This window comes from Empidonax traillii, unplaced genomic scaffold (assembly GCF_003031625.1).
Source record: "Empidonax traillii isolate 1590-97213 ecotype Southwest subspecies unplaced genomic scaffold, ASM303162v1 scaffold236:size2090792, whole genome shotgun sequence".
In the NCBI taxonomy this organism is placed as follows: Eukaryota; Metazoa; Chordata; class Aves; order Passeriformes; family Tyrannidae; genus Empidonax; species Empidonax traillii.
The window spans coordinates 86,962-109,373 of NW_020955429.1; the positions used below are offsets into that span (position 1 = coordinate 86,962).

Below are 22,412 nucleotides of genomic sequence, written 5' to 3' on the forward strand. Positions count from 1 at the left end.
GGGTGTCTTTTCTAGCTGATGGCGGGATGAGTTTTATGCATTGTGCCAGAGACCTTTTTTCCCTGACCTGGATTAAAGCCTGCCCTGGGAACAATGGGATAGGCTGCAGCCCAGCAGAAAGAATTTGCTGAGATGGCAGGGTCCGAGGTTTGCAGAGCAGAGCAGATGAGAGTGCATACCTGCACTTTTTTGGCATGAGGCTCAGTTTTGGGGGGACACAGCTGCTAAACCTGAAGCTTTTGAACACATTGCTGCACTGTCCCAGCCAAAAAGGTGCTGCTGTAGTCCTAAACTTAGAAATCTATATTAGACATCTAAACATTGCAAGCACATGATTTTCTGCCTTTCGTAAAAAATATTTTTCTGAGTCTCAGAGTTCTGTACAGACCTGTTGGCACAAAAGGTCTAAATCATCTTTTGAAAGGCCTTGTCTTACTTGAGTGAGACTTTGGCATTTAATAGAGAAGTAGCCCACCAAATGGCTCCTGTCTGTCAAATTAAAAACAAAAGATGTCAAAAGACTATTACCACATCAGTCTTTTCAAACTTGACCAACCAGTTTTATATTTAGAGGTTTAAAAAGTCGCATAGCTACCCAGACCCCTGGTATAGGACCACAGGTGCCTTCAGGACTCTGTACCTGAGATTTGCTGAGTGCCTGGAAGCTCCAGGAACTGAACACATGTCAGGATCACACCATGAAGGCTTGTATTTGGTTTCATTCTCTGGGGGCTGTAGCTGTTCCCTCCTTTCTCAGAAGCCTTCCCACGCTTGTTTGGCTAAATCAAGTTTCAGATCTTTAAGTCACAAGGCTCAAGTAAAAAAATATCACTTGAATTTATTCTTTCCAGTATACTGAAATAGTTTCAGGGCTGGGTGACCCTCTTGGGAACAAATAATCCATCTCTGGGCATCTGCTAAATCCTAGTAGAGATTACTGTTAACCTTGCCCACTGTCAGTGTCACTTGAAGAGAGAGCAGAAATATTTTTGACAAAGGGCAAATATTTTTACCTAAGTCAGATATGCATTCACAGAGAAATTGAGAACATTTTTGGATTTTATTTTCTGGATAGAGAAGGGAAGTTGGGCTTACTATTTTAGTGTGTTGATGCTAAGCACAGAATTCACTTTGTGAATTAAATTTAACTGCAATTCCATGCCAACAGCAAAAGGGAGATCTGCTCAGCGAGCCATAGGTGGAAACAGAAAAAGAAGGACTAGATACAGTTGTTGATCAGTCTTCCCCCTTGCTGGCTGAAAGACAGATCCTCCCCACATTCCTAGAGAAATGTGGAATACAAGGCTTTCAGTAAATACGTTCACAGTGGCGACATTTGAGTATCACTGCCGTGTTAGGTTTTAAAATACATCAGTTATGTGTACAGTGTAGATATTACTGGAAGGAGTGAGCTGGCATGTGGAAACAGGGAAATACAGGGACATACAGGGCAAATAAGGCACAGTTATCATGGTAGTACCTTTCCAGTTGGGAATTCATAAAAGGAAATAATATTCAAATGGCCATTTTAGCGCTTTGCTTAAAAATATGTTTTGATTCTTTCTCTACCTCTCCTTTTCTCTTCAACTTTTTCCTTTTCATGTGCTCCCTGTATCCTGCACCTTCACACAGTCAAATCATCTGACCTGGCCCGGCTGCTGGCTTTGCTTAGCCTGCTGAGGGGTCTCATATCAGTGGCGAGTTCAGCAGGTGCTGAAGGCCCTTCCACTTCATCGCTCACCACCTCCTCTTCTGCTTTCTTCACCCCTGGCTCCTCCCGAGGGTGCTCTTCTTGCTCCTCCTCCTCCTCCGCTCTTTCTTTCTCCTCTTCTGGTTCCTTCGCTTGTGCATACGATGGCAACCTCTCATCAAATGCCCTGGAGAGATCTTCCAATGGTCCCATCCCAATCTTCTCCTCAAACTCATTGTAGGCTGATGGAAGGGGGCTGGGCTCAACCCCTACTTCCGTGAGAGGGAAATAGTGGGACACCGGCTTCTCTTCTTCCAGCAGCTTGTAGCCTTTGGCCTTTGGGATGGAGGGGACCGTGATGGCGTGGAGAGGCTTCTCCGGGACCTCTCCAAGCTGTTCCTCTGCTGGTCTTCTCAGAGCCCTCCGGATTCTTTTCAGGATCAAGTGACTGATCTCCACCAGGTTGAGGAAGAGGGATACGGCAGCCACCACCAGCATGAACATAATAAAGATGGTCTTCTCCGTGGGCCTGGAGACAAAACAGTCCACAAGATTGGGACAGGGCCACCGCCCGCAGCGGTAAAGGGGGAGAATCCGGAAGCCATACAGGAAGTACTGACCTACTATGAATCCCACCTCAAAGAGGGTTTTGAAAATGATGTGGAAGATGTACGTTCTAAGGAGAGTACCTTCCAGGCGAAACTTCTTGGTTCCATCAGGGTTGTTGCCTTTGTTTTGGTTTGGAGCCAGGGGCAGCTTCTCTTCGTCCACCTCAGCCTGCTGACGCCGCTCAGCTTCCTCCCTCTCTTTCCTCTTCTCCTCCATGCGGACGTGGTGCACAGCATGCCCAAAGTACATCAGTGAAGGCGTGGACACAAAAATGATCTGCAGGACCCAGAGCCGGATGTGGGAGATGGGGAAGGCCTCATCATAGCAGACGTTCTCACAACCAGGTTGCTGGGTGTTGCACACAAAGTCTGACTGTTCATCTCCCCACACCAGCTCGGCAGCCGTTCCCAGGATCAGGATGCGGAAAATGAAGAGCACCGTGAGCCAAACTCTCCCGATGACAGTGGATTGCTCGTTCACCTGCTCTAAAATGTTCCCCAAGAAACTCCAGTCACCCATTTCTTACTGTCTAAGGGAAGAAAAAAAGAAAGAGAAAGACCACAAATTACACTAAATTTAAAAGATTTCAGGTTTTCCCACTGATGTCTTTTGCTGCTTTCAATCGGTATTTCCCTAACATGCTTTGAGAACAGAAAGACGGTCGTTTGCTTACTTGCTGATTTGCCTGATCACAATAATTTATTAGCAGGAGAAGGGCTGGGAAGCCAGAGCAAGCTGCTTGCTAAATTCTTTCTTTCATGGCACTAAATGGGCAATTACTTTTCAGCCAGGGAGTATATTTATCTCCTTTTCCAGGTGAGAGTCCTCTGTGGTGCCTTGTAGGCTTGGTTGTGTGAGCCTGCTTAGATTTCAAACATGTACAAACACTCCCCAGCAGTACCATGGAGCAGATTTATCAGCGTGCAGCTGCAGTGGTTAAAAAAGACAGGTAGGCTTTCAAGCACCCAAGCTCTCCTGCACCAGAACACCATGCAGGGGTCAAACAGATCTCACATTTGCGCCCATCTTGCACCTACATAAACCTGGATTCTCTCTAGACTGTGTATATCAATTCTACATTAGCAACCACTCTGTTAGGTAAGAACAGCAATTACAACACCATTACTATGTTAGTAATACTGTATAAGCCTAATAACTACTACACAGACTAGTTTTGCTACATAGAATACATTATATGCAATATAGTTATTGGGGCTATTCCTCTTCTGAAGTCAGTTGCCACACTGAGACTGGAACCAACCCAAAGAAAAACACAAAGGTCTCTAACTGGTACCTAAAATAGTAGTTGCTGTCTCTAAAACGTCCGTGCTGCTATCTTAAACCAACACAGAACTGGAAGCCAGCTGCATATATCCTACTGGAAAGCTAAGAAAATAGTCCATTTTCAAGTGATGCAAGTCAAATATTACATCTGTCATTATTTTTGCATGCTAAGAAATTATTCCTAGGCCAGGACTTCATCCTGCATATCCTGAACTTCCCACTATATCATTTCACGCAAGGGAAAATCTGTGTATGAGAGAAATAAAAAAGGAAAGTTGTTTTGGATGTGTTGTTTTAACACACCACAGCAGTCTGAAGTCTCTGAGCAATGCAGAATATTAAGGTGGTCCAGAAGGACCGATTGGTGGACCATGACAAGTGAAACAGGGAACATTATTCATAAAATAGCTGTTCACAGGGATCCAGAAGTTCATCTCTTAGATACTACCTCCATCTATAGTTTCCTAAATGCAGACACACATACACAAGTGCTGGGAAAAAGTGCCAGAGCCAAGAGTGTGGAAATCTGAGTATCTAAACTTCCCTCCTCCCTCAGATACCACCAGGATATATTTGTAATGCCAAATGTTGTGACACACCAACGCATACTAGTCTGCCTCAGCTACTGTGTGTACGTATTCACACACAGACAAACATGCACAATGTTGAGAGCTCTACGGCTCTGGGGAGTTTCACAAATTTTCAATCCAAAAAAATGCTTATGATGGCATTTTGCTCAAACAGGATAGACTCACATTCCTTGCCTTCGAACCTCATAACATTCTTTTAACCCCAGGCACCCGTGTTAGAAAACGAAAAACAGAACGCAGCCCTTCAGCTTGCACAAACACCTCGCAGGAGGAAGCAGCAAACATATAATTTAATCACCGAAGAAAATTGCTACTTTCTCAGTCATTAAAGTTGTGTAAAGGAGTGTGTTAATGTCAGCGCTTACATTAACAAGTCTAGCAGAAGATTATGCTGTTTACATACATTATCTAAACTGATTTAAACATTCTCTTTCTGCAAATTCTCAGAGCAAAGTACACCCAACAGTAACCAATCACGTGCAACTCTGTAAAAAACATGACTACTCGCAGTATAAACTTCACTGTCCCCAAGGCACCTCAGTCAACTCCATCCCTCTCTTTCTTTGTGAGTCACGCTGGTAGCCACGCTACCTTTCAAACATTAGCGCTGCAGCACACAAGATATGTGATAAACCTTATCAGACAGAAAACTCACTGTACAGGAGAAGGAAAAATGTTCCCTGGCTAACTCCACCAATTGTCTTGCTCACAGATTGCTCGCATTTGGCTAAACTCTTCCTGAGACAACTTCCAAACCAGCCACGTTTTTTTTTAAAACTCTGCCATGACCACCCTCTCCGTTCTCTGCACGTGAAGTGGTTCGAGGTTGCTCAGTCGGCTCAACTGCAAGCGACAATATTGGGCAGACTGATGATGAGTGGCACGACCCGTTCACATGCTTAGGATTCCACCTGCGAGGAGCCAGCCCCCTCGAGCCTCAGAAAAAAGGTGTAAGCGATGTATTTACGCAGTTCTTCTTCTCCCTTTAAACTGCCTGCCGTGAGGAGAAAGCAGGACACCGCCTAAGCCAACCCAGAGTCAACAGACTCGTGTTCTTGACTCCCACGGGCTCGCTGCAGACCCCCACCCTGCGCTTCCGGACGTCGCACCCTGAGCACGCCACCGGCAAAAGAGACTGTACAGGTTAAGGATGTTGAGCAAGCAACTTGCCGCTGTGAAAGGCTCCACCGAAGAAACGTGTCCCCCTCCTCTCTTGGCACTCGGCAGGGAAGAGTGAACTTTTGTCTCTCTTCTTCCCTACCCTAAAAGCCCCAATCTTGTCGCACGACTGAGCAGATATGACTGAATTGGCTCTGATGGTGGGTTTTAGCTGCCCTGCAATATTTAAGCTCCGAGCCAGACGGCTTTATGAAGTGAGTGACAGTTGGTGACGTGGGGAACAATGGGGAGAAAAAAATAGAGAGAGAGGCAGAGACACAGAGAGGAGAATCCACTGAACATGAAAAAGCAGAGGGGGGAGAGGAACAGGCGACAGGCAGTGAAAACCTAATACATGCATAAATGGGAGTTTGCTCAGTTAAGCAGGGACCAAAGCATCTCTGCAATTCTGCTATGGTTCAGCACAGCTCTCTGTGTGTCCACACTCACCAGTCTTTAGGTGTTGCAGTGCGACAGGTGAAAAGGGAATGCCAATATCTCTGACAGTGCCAGAATTAATTGAATTAAATTGTTACCCTACACCCAACTCTGACAGACAAATTGCATTGCTGATTTCCAGCACAGCCATTTACTGAGGTACTGGGTCTGTATTTGGCATTGTCAGATATTTTGGGCTGCTCTTTAACATCTTCTCCCTGGAAAAAGCAGCGGCATGAGAAAACAAGATTAACAGTCAATATTAACCAAAGCTGAGAAACACCAATTTTACAACCTCACTTTTCAGTGCCTTAGTTCTGCTTAGTTTTTCCTCCAAATGCATCTTACATGTGGCACATGCATTAAAAATGTCTAAACCAAACTGTTTTGTTAAGGAGCGTAGCTGAATTCCAGCAGCCCAGCAAACAGGAATGTTACCCCAGGCGCACTCGCCTACCCTCAGCCACCTGCAAAAGTGCTGGGGAGCCCACAGGAGAGAAGAATCACAGGCTCAGTAATGCCTCTGCAAGTACCACTAATTGCCCTGGGAGTTTTAATTATAAGCCAAAGGTGATAACTTGATTCTGAGGTGTTGGTTTTGTAGTCTTCCTGTAGGAATTGCTCGGAGTGTGCTCTTGGTGCTCAGCTCTGAAGAAATAGAGGATTACTGGAAGCAAAATTTGCTAAGCAATGGTACAGATACCGGGCTCATAAAGTGATGAAGCAGCAAGTAGCTCTCATCTCTCTTTATGCAAACTCAACACTGAATTTAATTTCCCAGAATGGCACTAGGAGACATTCTGTCTAGAAAAGCTGTCATTTAAATTAGATATTATATATAATACAAGGGCCACAAAATTTTGTACCTTCAAACCAATGGTTTCAGGCCTCTCTTCAGTGTTTCTGGGTATTTGCGCCCATGTAAGTTCAGAGCCTCATCTTGGCAGTTGTCTTCCCAAACAGCTTTTTTTGCACAGCCCCAAAGTTCAAAGCACAATTGGAGGCTGAGATGATGTTTTTCAAAAACGATTTCAAAAGAGCTAAAGGATAAGTCAGAGATGGGGAAAAAAAATCATATTTTGCAAGAGGAACCAGTCTGGAGACACAAAAGAAAAAAAATCAGCCTCAGTGGATGTAGTTGAAATGAAAGTCATATTCTGAACACCTTAATAAATCACTCTCTTAATAGAGAAGCTATAGCAGAACATTTTTCACCCTGGTGTGTGGGAAGACACAAGCCCCAAGAACATGAAGTGAATAAGAAAAGGCACAGTTTGATCAACAGTAGGAATAAGAACAGTAAGGAAGAGTGAAGAATACCTTTGTTGCTTTGTTTTGCTCTGTGCTACTGAGATGAACAAGGACTAACACATGAGTAACTGGTCATCATTGCCACCCTCAAACCCTCTCAGGGAAGTACTAAGAAAGGGAGGACTAAATGGTACCACCAGCACCTAACAGCTTTGAAGAGTGCCTGGAAGGTGATGCATCACAGAGAGCAGGCGGTTCAGATGTTAAACCGCCTGATCCTTTTCAGACTGAAACTGTCTTTTTGGAAAACTCAGCTCTGGTTGAATGTGTGTATCCCTTTCTGGGCCTTATCTTTCTAACATAAAGAGCCAAACCCCAAATCTGGTATGTAACTACATGGCTGTAGTCCATCTCTAAATTACATCCAGCAACTGTCAGAGATATTTCCCATTAACCTTTTATCTGCCTTTCACAAACACTACCCAAATATCAAACACTGTCTGGCAAGTTGCAGAACAGCTTGCAAGATGCAGCTGATGCAGAAATTATATTCAAGTCTTTGATCTTTTTGGGTGAATGTTACTTTTATGTGAATGATCAGGGTGACTTTCTTTGCTGTCATTAGGGTACAGAGCCATTAGCACTGATTTTAACAGGACATTTCTGGTTTGTGGAAAAACCACACAGTCCCTTCATCTGGATGTCTTTTTAAAAGGCACCACTGAGCTCTGGATTCTCCAGCTCACTGTGGTCTCCTCCCCCTGAAGAAAAGGGCCTGAATTAAGATGAAGATGGGCAGTGGGGAATTCCTCTTATACTGGCTTAAGCAGGGAAGTGATTGGTTAAGATGGGGACGAAGAGGAGAAGGCAGAGCATGAGAAAAGCAAGAAGGACACTTGATTCTCTTGGGCACATCAAAGCAGTGGCTGTGAAAGAAAAGGGTGGAGACCATAAAACAAAAGGTCTAGAAGATTGGGCCTCACATGCAACATGTGATGATCACTGAGCCTGCGAAAGAACTGCAAAGAACTGACAGTACCAGACTGATAATGGCCAACACTTCCAACCTGTGTAGCTGGACCAGCAACCTGCAGACATGCTGAGTACTTTCCAAAAACTGGTGCTAAAAAGAGTAGCAGCTAGTGAGAGTAGCACCGTTACTCACAGGGACTTTTCCTAGCCTTTGGGACTTTTCTTGCCTTCAAAGAACCACGGACATCTCCTGCAGTTTTAAAATGTTATTTTCTTTGGAAAGAATTTTGCTTCATGGCTGACTTCTCATCCTTTAGCTGCTTTGAGGCTGGTGGCTGAGCTCCTGTCTCTGGCACCACTGAGTCTGTGAAGTCTCCTCTGCAACTCAGCCTTTTGCTCCGAGCCTACGAGGTCACTTGGGGAATGTGGGATTTTTCATTCCAAACGGATTTCCAACACAGACATGATGTCAGGACAAGGCAGGGCCATGCTATTGAACAGCTCTGTTCATGCATGATAGCAGATTGTGCAATTATATAGCGCACAACCCTGGATAACGATACCCCTCCCTCAAACAAAGTTATCTTCTCCCGATCTGCTTAGCTAGAAAGTGGCACATGCTTCCTGTTCTTCTGCTGAACACACAGACCTTTCACTCCTGGCTGAGGCTGAGCACTGGACACATCCAGCCTCCCTACAAGAAGCTGGGAGCATCACCCAACACTCTTTTTTGCCAGGCACTGCCCAACTTAGCACACACCTGCTGTCCAGCAACAGGTGTCCTTGTCCATCCTAGAGCCAGAGGGATCTGTCAGTCTGATCACCAGGACCAGAGTCTCCCAGATTTCATCATCTCTCTGCCACCTACTGGTCTCAGACATCATTTAAATGTGGCCAGCGCTGGGCGAATCTTTAGGCAGGCATTGCCAGGTCCCTGCAAGACTGGCAAGGGTCACTGCCCGTGTTTTAAGGGCAAGGTTCTCAGATTTTTCCAGGACTCTCTTCAGAAACCTCCAGGTACTGGGAGATAAATTGCTGGGGAATACATTTTGCTAGGCAACTGCAAACAAACCATAAAGACAGGGAGGAAGATATAAATCATCGAGGAGGAGGGGAACTGGGGAAGTGTGTAACAGGAGGGTTTGGGCAGGAACACAGAAGAGGTGGAGATAGGGCCAGATTGTGCTGAGCCTCAAGTGGAGGATGAATACTTATGGGAAACATGTTTTTAATTTAAGGGATGGAACAAAACTAGACAGTGAATAAAGATAAGCAGGGCAAAAGTGGAATGTCTTTCTATCGCTGTTTAACTTAAATGCAGTTCTTCTCTGCAAATTACCGTTCTAAGAGGGCCTGGGGAATTACAGGCCAGTCAGCCTAACTGTGATACCTAGAGAGATACTGGAACCAATTATGAAACAATCAATTTATAAGTAGCTAAAGGACAATAAGCTGATAAGAAACAACCAGCAGGGAATTTTGAATTGTTCTTCAAACCAAGCTAATTTCCTTCTTTGACTAACAGGCCTGGTAGATGAGGAGGAAATGGTTAGGTATAGAATACCCTGACTTTTGTGAGCCTTTGGAAAATACCCAGATCATAGGCTCCCAGCGCAGCAAGAAATGTCACCACACAGAGGCTACACAGGCTGAAGTACCATAATCAAGGGTAATTGTCAGGGCTTCACTTTTCCAGCTGTGAGATTCCTGTCCCTGAAGTTTTCCCTCCAGTATTTCCTTGAGTGTTTCGGACAACAGCCTAGAGGACAAAACCAAGAGGATGACAGCTGGTCTGGTGAGACAGCAGTCCCTCCTGAAGATGGGGCTGGAGCAGTCAGAATTTGAGAGGAACATGAGGCCCTGGAGAGCTGTGCTCTGCCCTCTGCAGAGGTGACTGCACCAAGGTAGCAGTTCAGGAAAGGCAACTGCACAGACACCGAATGCGCTGGTCCAAACAAAACCATAACCATTTTGGCAGCAGCCCAGTAAAGAAGAGCTGGGGTTTGACCCAGTATGAGCCCGTTAAGTGAGATCCCCACAGAAGAAGACAAATCTCATTCTGAGATGCTTTAATGGGAATTTTGTGTATAAGGCAAAGGAAGCAATTATTTTGTGCATTTACTTGATCCTGCTGAGCTCTCAGCAGGAACAGTGTGTCCAGTTCCAGGCTCTACTTTCTACAGGAGATGTAAACACACTGGAGAGAGTCCAAAAAAGAACAACAAAATGATAAGAGATAAAAAAAACCCATGACTTGTAAGGAATGGATAAAATAACTGAGTTTGTTTTCTCTAGGAAAAGAACAACAGGAGGGAAGGCATGATAACAGTCTTCCAGCACATAAACATTTGTTATAATGGGTGGAGAGACTAAGCAGTTGTCCTCTACATTCACCAAAAGTAGAAGAGGAAATAATCAGCTTAATTTGCAATAAAAATGATAGAGCTAAACATTAGAAAAACACTTTGCAATGGCAAGAATAGCAAAGCACTGCAGCACACTGCTTGGGGAGGCTGTAGAATCACAGGAGGTTTTTATGAAGAGGTAAACAAACATCTGTTAAGGATGAGCTTACCTTGTAAGCAGAAAAGCAATTGGGGGTAGAGGGAGGCTGAGGTCTTTGGTCTCTACAGTTTTGTATAGGGCTAAAGACCTAGAGAAATCTCAGGAAAATATTTTCAGTCAGGGGGGAAAAAAAAAAAAAAACTATCTTGTCACCAGTCCTGAAAACTGAGCCTGGACATCACAGGTTGTCTACACCACCCAGTGCAATGCTGAACTGGGGAGATACCAGCTCAGGTCTGGGAGCAAGTTGGCCGTGTCAGTGAAGAATTCCACTTGAGTTAATTATCTCCTCTGGAGTGGGGCTAATTAGCTGGGGCAGTGTGGAGCACGATGGTGCTGTACTGCTTCCCATGCTGTCCTAGCTCACCCCAGCTATCTCCAAGCCCTGCCAGGAGGGCTGTCCTCGGGGAACCTTCAGGAGGGTCACAGCTTCGTTCTGTGGCTCTGAACGTGCTGCAGCTTTAGAGGTGTTTGCCACCATAACCACATTTCAATCAATTTGTTCTCTTACTGTAGTAATCGTGAGAGTGGATGTCATGGCTTATCCAGAGTGTTCCTTCCGATACTAAACATGACCAACAACCTGCAGGCGACTCACAGCGCTTCCATCAGGAACCTCTTGTCTCGCTCAGCTCAGAGACGTCTTTCTCCAGAGATGCTGATTTTATCCAAGGGCAGGAGGAAGGAGAGCCACCCACCTTGTCCCAGCACAATTGCTGGAGCAACATAAGCAGAGCAGCAGCTCTGCTCAGTGGCCCAAGCCACTAGCGGGCGATGTTTTCTCATTCATGAGCCGACAGCACCGGGACTCCGAGGTTCGCTGTGAATGAGAAAGGAGAAGGTGCAGTGTATCCATTACGCTGTATCTAAACCCGACCCTTCTCTTCCCTCATCCCTCCTGTCTTAAACTTTTTCTGCAGATACGAAAATAAGGCAAAGCGAGCACAGGAAACTCACGGTGGTGCAGTTATACCTATTGTGACTGTGATTTTCTTTTTATGGTGCTTTTGCAATGGTTGAATAGATTGGAGTTAAACTGATGTGAGGATCGTTTTGATGTCTATGATTTAACCCGTAGAATCACTGTAAACTTTGTTGACAAGGCACTCTATTTACTAGTAAAATCTATATTTTCATCTGAACCTGCATCCCTTTTCCAGCAAGCACTTCTCAAGTATACCAGCAGCCTTGCATGATTTTTCCTTCAATAACATGGTTAATAATAAAAACTTCACTTAAAGTACAAAGAACACCTAAGGCAAAGGAGATGAACTCTTATATGTCAAAGGTAGGTGCTATGCATAACCAGGGTTAGGGAGAGAAGCAAGAAGAGTCCTCTCTTAAACACGTGATTTCATGGCTGAGCATGATTTCACTTAAAATTTGACTTAAAACAGGTTATTTCTTTCCAACAGTGTCCTGGTTAGAAATTCTAAGTTCTTGTGCCAGTGCAGGCACTCTTTCTGAGGAGCAGCACTGGGACAGGGCACAGAGCTTGTAGGCAAGGTGCTAAACATGCATTTTGGAGCCATCACATATAAAATGCCCTTCCTAGGTCCCCATATACCCTGCTCTTACCTGTCCCTTTCTCTGCCCCCTGCCTAGAACCTACCACCTGGTCAGTCACAGAGGTGGGCACATCAGCTGGAGGATATCATCAAGAAGACATGAAATTGTAGTCATGCTACATACTTAAGTGGCCCATGGGCTCAAATTTACCTCAGCATATATTCTAGGTTATGGCCCTTCCACCACTATTGAGATCCTCCTCAGAGAAACAGATGAACTGCTATCAGGAGTTGTGAGGTATCAGGCGAGTCAGGGAACATGTTGCTTACAGCCAATCTGGACTATGTGAAGTGGATCCAGGGAAAGCAGTGACAAGCACCTGATAATACTTCTGGTAATAATTAATTGCTGCAGGCCTGCCAGTAAAAGAGGAGCTAATAATATCTTCCAGCCTCTTGAGGGGATCTCCGTACGTTTGTTTTATCAGGACTTGTTGTACAATCTCTTAACATCCCCAGGCAACAAGGAGCTGGAAAGGACAAAGCTCCTGAAAGATCCGAACAAGTGGGTATGTGTGGAAGCATCCCCTGTTACCTCACTGTCTATGAGGTTTGTTGCCTTCCTGTTGCTGATGGGGACTCATTCCCTACTCTTTTCTCCCTTCTTCCAGGCTCTTCTCACTCCCCAAGGCCTGCCTTGCTGAGTGGTAGGCTCAGGGCTCTCAGGAGCGTTGTCACCACCCACTCTCCACCTTTATCTCCCTGCCTTCATTTCCACACCGTGGAATGACACACTGCAGGTGTGCTGTGCACACAAGGTGAGAAGGTGGCCCAGGAGAGCTCACAGGCAGGACAGGGGAGGGATGGGGAGGCAAAGCAGCCCATTATCTGTTCTTCCAGTCCCGAGAGGCGCACGTACCTGCCGTGCACTTTGGCTGACCTCAGCTTCCCATTTCCCACAGCAAAGCCTGTTCCCAGCTTCTCTGGGGAGGACATCTGTGGGGACGGTTCCTGTTTCCCTGCCCTTTCAGCCACTCGTCTTCCTGAGCCTGATATGATTGTTTCTTTGGGCACAGTGTAAAAGATGCCAGCAAGGAACGGAAGCCTCTCATGCCTCAGCAATTTGTTAAGAAGAAAAGGAGGTTATTGAACTTGGAAGCTGTTGAGCCAGTCGTTCTCTTTTCCTGACCAAGAAGATAACCTGCCCACAGATAAATCATCCATCCAAAGGTCTTCAGCATTCCCTGAGACAACCTGGCCTCAGACTAGTAAACAGCTAGGTGAAGGGAGTCAGGAATTATTTATGTACAGCCCTGCCAGAAAATATAGGTGATAGGGTGGAAGGGCTTATCCAGTTTGGAGAGGCCTGGGTTGGTTTTTTGTTCATTACTTCCAGCAAACTTCAATTCCCTGCAGTCCTCTTACTGTTCAGTGAATATGACATTCTTAAGAGCAATACAGTTTAAAACATTTCAAGATCCTTTTTAAAAAAGCATTAAGAGTCTTTGGGAGTTCCCTGATCTCTGTCAGACCTGGTAGAACTTTCAGCAGCTACTTCTGTGGCAAGTTCCACCTTGGTGTAGCAACTCATGAATAGTCTTCCCCTTGCCCTGTGCTACGAGGCCCCATTCTTGTCTGATGGTTAAATGGCATCAAAATGAATGCAGCTATTATTGTAGGTAGTTTATCAGAAAAATACAGGCCTCTGTTTTGATGGCCTGCATCTCTCTAGTCCCTGAAGCTCTGAAGTGAGGACATGTGATCTAATATTTCTGTCATCTCCCCTCTGCTTTTGCCCAGGGTGCAGCAGGTTTGGTGGGTTCCTACTCCCCCTGCCCTATGCAATTGTGGCATTCCTTTCCATTTTATATTCAACAAGGCTTTGCCTGCCCAGGGAACAACAGCTGTAAGACACTGGAAAAGATGCTGGGATGGTTTGTACCAACTGAACGTTCAAATCAGTGGCTACAGCCCCAAGGGAGATGGAGGGGGCAGAATTGGGATAGAAATAAGAAGGTTGTTTGTGACTTTGAATCATAATTTCCTGGTTATCAATATTCAATATTTGTGAGTCAGTGTTCCAGCAACTGGATTGATGATTTGGGTGTGTGATGGATAACAAAGCAACACTGGTTATTTGAACACTCACCAAGGAAAAAAATAAACACAAGTTATTGCTTAATTTAACGAACAGTGTTGTTGCTGTCTCAAAAGCAGCCTTGGAGATTTTCAAGTGTCCTAAACGCTTCTGCATTTTTTCAAATCTTAAATCCAAAATGAACAAAACCTGTATTTTACCTTCTCTGGATGGGTAAAATGATGGCAGAAATGAGAGCTGGTAGCAGATTTACTGCTCCCCACCCAACTCCACTGTTGTATGAAAGTAGAAGAAGGTATAAACTGATAATGCTTTGAAAGGCACGATGCTTTAAAAGTCTTGTTTCACAGACCTGAGTAGAATTCTGGGCTAAATCAACAGAAATAGAGGATTTAAAAAAGAAAATATAAATAATCATTGAGAACTGCTTGAAAATTGTTTACTAGGAACCAAAAATACACAACTCCCCAGTAAAGAAACAATAGTGCAATTGAAAAAACATAACCAGATTAAAAGTCTAAATGGGGGTGGCCAAAAGTAATAAAACACATTTAACAAATAGTAAGAGAGAAGCTGAATATAAATTTGGAGATAGGAATTATAAAAAAGATATGATGGAAGTGAAAAGGATACAAAAAATGACAAAGCTATTTTTTTGAAAAGTTAATTGAGGACAAAATTAGTCCTAATGATGGTATTGATCTGTTTATAAGATGGAAATCTTATGCAATAATAATGCAGACAACAAAAAAAATAAATCAATAAATACTTTTGTCCCACTGCTGGAAAAAAAGGTTGATGAAGACTTTGTTGGTGACATGTCTATTCTTATAGCGTCTCAGAGGAGTTAAATACCACCTACTAAAATCAGGCATTTTAAATCAGCAGGACTGGATACCTTGCACTAAAACTTGGTTTATTAAATAAGCAGCAGATGATATGTCTGCACTATTTATGTTGAACTTCTGTACTTCTCGGTGCAATGAGTAAGTCCTGGAGAAGAAGAAGACCCATAGTCTGGCCTTTTTTATAAAAGGCTACGTAGAAGGGCATAATTGCTTTATAATTAGCTCCTAACTGTAATTACTCACACGTAACTACAGACCTGTGATAGGATCTCAGACCTGAACTAAATAATTAAGTGGCTGTCACAGAACACAGGGAATAAAAGGAGGGAAATATAACTAGGGGCAATCAATGTGGGTTTATAGAAAATTCAGCCCATTGAACCATGTTAATTTCTGGGGAAATTGCACATAACACTTCAATAAAACAAAGCTGGTACAATAAATATACTTGAGATCCTGGAAGGCTGTTTCCCTTCTATCACATGGCATTATGATTAAAGAAGTTGCTTGACATAAAAATAAGATAGCAGCCACTAAACAGACTATAAATTACCCATCAATCTGGTTCCAAAACACATTTGAGAACTAGAAGTGATTGGGGTTTTTTTATAGCATGTTTGTACCAAGATCCTGGAGGATGTTTGCCGTCTTAGGGGTGACAGGTAGAGACCTCAGTCCTGCCTAGTTTATTCTCCAACTTTCATGAAAGCCCTCCTCTACTGTCAAAAGCTCCCTATTATGTGTTTTCCAAGACCCCTAAATCATCAAATTAGAAAAAGAGTGCTTATTTTCTGGTTTAAAAGCCAGCTTACTTTAATGACTACCTGCCAGCTTGAATGAAGAAGGTAAGAAAGTCCCCTCCCAGGACTGCCTTCTCACCTTGTACATATCCTATGAGATCTACACGTGGACTGCTAGCATGCAATTTGAAGGACTTAAATCTGCCCATTTCTAGTCCAGCTGCCAAAAATGGTTTATGATCTGTGAGGTGGCACCAGAAAGCAGTGTCACGAGTAGCAATGTACTGCATCATCCTGAGGATTCTTGCTCATGCATTTCAAAAGCTGGTCCCATCCATGAGCAATGTCTCATCTCTCAAGTTCTGGAAAGATAGTGCCTATCTTTGCTGTCCATACAAGGGAAGAGATTTGAAGGACACAGGCAAGACCATAAGAGGAACAAATGTGAAGTGAGAAGACTAGAATGAGAATAGAAAAGAACATTCAGGAGAAAACAAAGGAATAAAAAAACTGCCAGAGAACAATCCACGTGCCAAAGGACAGCCCACAGACAACTTGAACATAAATCCTGCCTCTTTCAAACTTAACACAGATGGTGAAACTACAAAGATTTATGAACAACCATCCACCAACCATGTACTTGAAAGAGACACCCAAAAATACAGAGACTCCCGAAAATTCTCCAGATGCTCTTTGTTGCATACATGGGCATGCCTGTCAAAAGCCATGTCACTGTCCTACAAGTAGATTTTAATTTAGCTGGAAATAGACACTTGCATGAACAGGTCTCCTTGATGCCAAAGACTTTAGTCCCTGGTGAATCTCAGATGTGAAAGGTTGGAACAATTCCATTTCCTCCAAACAAGTCCAGTGCCATTGCCATACCTTTGAAATTGCCTATCCTGCCAAAGCATGGAAAACCTGGAACTGCCTTAGAAACATCTGTCCTGGAAAAGTGAAAGGCTGCCTAGGAATGAAGGAAAGGTTCTTTATTCCTTCTCTTCAGGAAAGGATGCCTGGGCTTGCCTGGGCAGAAAGGTCTTATTCATGGAACAGCAGAACAAAACAAATAATGTAGGTTTTCTGATAGAGCACAGAAGAGGACAGGCTCAGGCTGAGACTTCTAGAGGCAGCATTTAATCTGGATTGTGTGTCTTAGAAAGAAGATAAGACTACCACGGGAGCAGATCTGAGAAACTGTCAAGAGCTTCTTATGATCCAGGCCTGACTATTCCTTTTAGGCAAGATATTTAGCAGTGACAAAAGTAAAGATGGTTGTAGGCAGACCATGCATCCCTGACCCATGGAAAACACTTCTTGGGAATGATCTTTATCCGGGCAGCAAGGCCTTAATGCAGCAGGAACTGAGAGTTCTTTTTGACTCATTAACTCAGCTGTTTTGCACAGCAATAAACCCTAGATAAGGAAATAGCCAAGAGCAGCACAGGTTGCCAGAGTGGGGTGGGGTAGAGCAGAGGTCACTGCTTCGGTTCCTGACAAAACCTTTCACTTACTTCTTACAACTAGATACCCACCTCAGTGGCACAGGTCATCCACGAGCACAGGCAGCGCTGGCACCAGTGGAAACAAACCCAGGGAATATGGTCATGGCATCTTTCTGGTGAGAGCCATCAAAGCCAAGAGCTATAAGGACTGGAAAGTCTCCCGGGGCCCGAGTGTGCGAGCACGGCCATCCCGACCGTGTGCTGGCTCTCAGTGATAACATTGTGTGCTGAGGTTGGCACACAACCCAGGTGAAGTCACAAGAGGAAAAGCTTCCCACCCGGCACGGCCTCAGCAGCCACATCCACAGATCCTCGCCCGCTTACCCCCACTCACCACGCTCCACCCAGCCAGCCCTCCTGGCCACAGGGGACACGCTGCCCTGCCTGGCTTTCCTCCACTGCGCTGGGGCAGGGCTGGCTCACAAGTGGCCATTGTGTTTCCTAGGAAGTGCTGTTACAGCAAGTACCTGGTCACGCTGGCTGCGTGCAAAGGCTCAGAGCCTCTGCTGGCACCTGCTGACGTTGTCCCAACCTCCATCTGCACCAGCGCTCAGCCTTCCAGTGCCGTCCTCAGGAGTTTCATTGCACCTCAGACTCTTCCACATGCACAGTCTTGGCCGCTGCCAAACTTTAAGTCTGTGGGGAATAAGGTAAGAAATTAAGCAAAACCCTGGCATCAAGGGAATACAGCTTTTCCACCAAAAAAAAAAAAAAAAATTGAGGTAGCAGAAGGAAAAACTCTTTCCAATTTGGTTCAGAAACATAGAAGAGTAACTGTTCAAGGTTTAAAGTTTGAGATAGATGACAAAGCCATAGGTGATGTATGGATAACAAATGTCTTGCCTTGGCCAGAGGAGAATTAAAGCAACACTGATTAATTATGATTTACTATCTCTTATCACTGAGCACCTCAGTGGACAACTGATAAAGCCTCATTTACTTCAGGAAATCACTGCAGCATAATCCAAAAAAAAAAAAAGGTAAACCAAACATTGTGAATTCAGGTGAGAGCACTGCATGTAGCCCACACCTTATTCTCACAGCAAAGATTGTGCTTGGTTGGTCTTGCAGGGAACCCTGACTTCTCCCACCCTGGACAGTTCTCAGCCTCATAACTACCAACAGCTATGAGCCAACGTTTGACTGTAATGCGAGAAAGAACTGGCCTGATCATCTAGACCCACATCTTTGGAAACCTGAAGACTTGGCAGAAATCCTTCCCATCTCTACAAGGGTCTACCTTCTGACAAGAATCCAGCCACAACTTAAAAGCCTCCTGTGGAGGATCCTGCAAAACCCTCACTGAGTTTTTCTAGTGGTTAGTTACAGGTGATGTTAAAAAAAATAATACTTTTCTTCATATAATTTTTGGGGGCTTTTTACCCAGTTTCACATTCCAGTTTTTGGATCTTAGTGCCCTCCAGCTAGACCACAGAGAGTTTGTTCCCCATGTAAGTGTACCTAGACACAGAAAAAAGTTAGCCTTCAGTTTTCCCTTTTCACTCTAGCTCTTCAACCTCTTTCACTGGAAGGCACATTTCCAATTCTTTAATACCCTCAGGCATTTTTCCTGGAACCTCTTCCATCCAGGAATCACCAACAAAAGCTCTAAATAGAGTACATGGGAAGTGACTGTGTTAGCGCTAAGTGACACACACGCTCAGCCCTTCCCAGAGCTATTCAGTTGAAAGTTATTTACTGAAAGCTGCGTGAGCTCCCTCAGCTACAGCATCATCCTGGAATTCTGTATAGTCAGCCAGTGAGCTGTACCAGCCCCCACTTTTTCCCTTCACTTCTTCCTGAGAAAAAAACGTGCCAGCTGATAAGCACAGCCTGTATTCCTTATTCTTTGACATGTGCCTTAGGGCAGCTAATGTTATACTTGGCCCCATCTATCTGAGTGATCCAGACTATTGCAGTAATGTGGGGGTTTTTTGGTTTGTTTGCTTTGGGTCTTTTGTTTTTGTTTTGGTTTTTTGGTTGGTTGGGTTTTTTTGCAGCCCACTGATCTTTGAGTCACTCCTACTGCTCAATTACTATTTTGCTGTCTTTCAGACCATTGATAGTGCAGTTCAATACTACACAGCCACAAATGACCAACCTTACAGTGTTTCTTCCCCCTTACGGTTACACATCTCCATCCCTTTGGAGGGCAGACACATTCCCTGTAAAGTTCTAATGTCTGCATTGCAAGAAGCAGCAACAAAAATCTCTAGAAGCACTGTACCAGCACCAGGTACTCCTGGCTCAGTCTACCTTGAATAATTCGACTGTAAGAGCTTTAAGTAAAGGTAACATTTGATACATGTTTCTGTGGGCCTTACCACAAGCAGGCTTAAATTAAAAAACAGGAATCTTCCTCTCTGGCTGGGGCAAAGCCAAGCTTAAGCACACACTTAGCTTCATCCTGTGTTAGAAAAGCCAGTATCAATGCACACTAAAATACAGCCTTGTTGTTTCTGCAGGACTGGGCACCAGGAAGATGCAAAGTGTGCAACCAGGAAGGTGAAGCACAGTCACAGTTTTTCTTTACACTCTTGTAAACTCAGACCTCTCCCCACATCTTCTTTTCAGTTGTGAAGTACACAAATACGGGATTGCATTCCCATGCCTGGTTGCCTCCGGGGCAGTATACAAATTACAAATAAGCAAATATATGGACTCCTTGACTTTCAAGGGATTTTTGAAGATTAACTACTTAACCCCTAATTGCATCAACACTGGCTGGCTAATGAATGAGGTGAGGCAACACCCTCGGCTGGTAAGATTCACGATGGGAAAAAAGGTGGTTATTTCATCCCAGGGAGGAAGAGGCTTCATGCATCTGGCATCTTACTGTGCAGATTTCCCATTTGGGCCACAGTTCCATCGTCTGTATCTGAACTTTCACACTTTATTGAAGGATCACTGTATGAGAAGGTGTGAAGTCTCTGCTCAGTGCAAACAATGGGTCCAGGTGAAACAGAACCTTCCTGGACAGGCACTTTCCCCCACTGTCATGGCTGATGAATGTGAGAACAACCTACCTCCTAGAAGATTTCACTTTAACTGTGAGGGTTCCCTGCATCATCCACGCAGTTTGCCCATCCTTAACAGACCACATGCTAGAGAGGAAGGAGGTGGCACACTCCAGGCTGCTCAGGTCTGGTGTTTCTGATTGGAGGCAGAGATGTGGCTACAGGGTGAAGCAGTGGTCACTGTTGTTGGGAAACACCAGCCTTTGCAATGTTCTACTGGATATGAAATTTTAGTACCTTTCATTTCAGTCCCCTGTCTAGGACCAGGCAGGATAGAGGAGTGTCTTACAAATACTTGCAAAACATCAACACCCAGCATGCTCTGCACCCCAAGGAATGGCTGTGGCCTGTGGTGAGAGATCCATTCAGATTTTTAGTGCAAAGAGTCTACACGCCAAGAACAGCTTCAGAGACACAAGCTGCTGTACTGTTGTGTTCAAGCTAGCAAGAGAGGAGAGGATAAACACAACATCCATGACTGCTGCATGTGGCCCTTGTCCTGTGATCCACAAAGTAAAATAGCAAATACATTCCTTTGGTCATATCAACCCTCACGTTACTTTTGGGAATACAGGCTTACTCAGAAATCTGATACAGAGGAGCCAGACCATGCTAGAGCCACAGCACCTCCCCTTAGAATTCAGCATAGTTATATGGGTGATAAATTCTGCTCTCACTGACTTTGTAGAGAGCAGCAGGACTTGAGGACCCACTATTTGTGTACTTGCCCCCACAGAGGCCCTTAGCCTGGCTCACTGAAAAAATAGTGTTTACAGAGTGTCTTCAATGGTTGAGCCACTTCTCCATTGTACAAAACAATGCCAGTAGTTCTTTCTTTCTTCCTTTTTCCTGATTTCGTTTTTGTTTTGACTCCTTCCCCTTTCTGTCTCCCTCTGCTTCAGCTTGACAAGGCTTTCATTTCTTTACCCCACGACTGTCTTCAATACCATCTTCCAGAGTGATCTATACCAGTAGCACTGGACACTTCTGTCCCCCCTGACTGATGGGCTTCATCCTCCTCACAAAGGCATATCCCAATAGTATTAGGCCTGCACAGAAAAGCAGATATCTCCTGATTACCATTAGATCTGGTTCCATACAGGAAGAGCCTGTTTATAGCCTGGAGCTTGCAAAGACTTATGGAATTCCAAATGCCTTCTCCTTCCATTTTTGAGAGCAAGCAGCTGAAGAGACCAAGAATCCTGCCTCCCCTCACAAATATCTTGGCATTCCAGATACCAACCTTACCTTTAGATCCTGCAGCTCAGCAAATGTGCTATCATATATCCCAGAGTTTATCCAGCCTAGGCAACCCGAGAGGTCACCTATATAGGGGGAGGTGGTGATTAACATCTAGGAACAGAGGGGAGGTGACCTTCCACACAGCCGTGATACATTTTTGGAAGGGCCAGGCAAAGTCAGAAAGGCTTACTAAACTCTTTGATCCTTTAAGCTTCTGGTTACCAAATAACCACCAGTATCCTTTCCATAAAATAAACCCACTTATTCTTAGCTACACAAATTCCCATCCCCACTTCTGCAACACTAGCATCTACTCCTAAGCTGCATCTTTCCTCCCAGCTACCCCATCATCCCTCAGCAGTTTCAGTAACCATTCCCCAAATGCTCTCCTTTTCCTGATTGGGAATATAGCACGCATCTTGCTTGCTGCACCCTTCCCTCACCCTCCACAGCATTACAGTCACCTGACGTGAACAACCAATAGGCCACACTTTGAAAACTGCCACTTCTAAGCCCTCCACGAAAAAACAACAATAAATAAAAAAGGTAATAGAATCTACTTAGTTCATGGATTTCTCATAGCTTCTCTCATTCCCCTGACAGCTGTACAGTCATTACATTCACATCTGCTGCTGCTAACTAGCCTCATTTCTAGCAAAGCACAGCGGGCTCTGAAGAAATCTAAGTCTGGTAACATCATAACACCAGAAGTGTTCCCCCACTTTCGTTATTAACTCCATGCTCTGGTTTGTTTTATTTTCTCTGTTCATTTTTCCTTCTCCTCCTTTCTGTTTCGCTGACATGGTGAGCTGTTCCAGCAAACAGGAGCTGCTGGAGCAACTCAGCCAGTAGTTCACATCCCCTCATTGCTGCCCACTGGACAGAGAGTGGAGGTGG

General features: G+C 44.5%; 1 protein-coding gene across 2 annotated transcripts in view; it reads right to left on the minus strand.

Moving 5' to 3' along the window:
* Window positions 1-685: 685 nt before the first annotated feature.
* The window catches only part of GJA8 (gap junction protein alpha 8), a 24,443-nt gene continuing 2,716 nt past the window's right edge, over window positions 686-22,412 (minus strand). The window contains exons 2-3 of one of the 2 annotated variants that reach the window (XM_027888283.1): window positions 17,724-17,892; window positions 686-2,828 (exon numbers count right to left, since the gene is read on the minus strand). In XM_027888283.1, coding sequence (XP_027744084.1) covers window positions 1,625-2,818 — 1,194 coding nt within the window. In that variant the 5' untranslated portion in view covers window positions 2,819-2,828; window positions 17,724-17,892 and the 3' untranslated portion in view covers window positions 686-1,624. Of the gene's footprint in view, window positions 2,829-8,185; window positions 8,296-17,723; window positions 17,893-22,412 lie in introns of those variants that run through there. The other variant, XM_027888284.1, reaches the window with a different exon arrangement.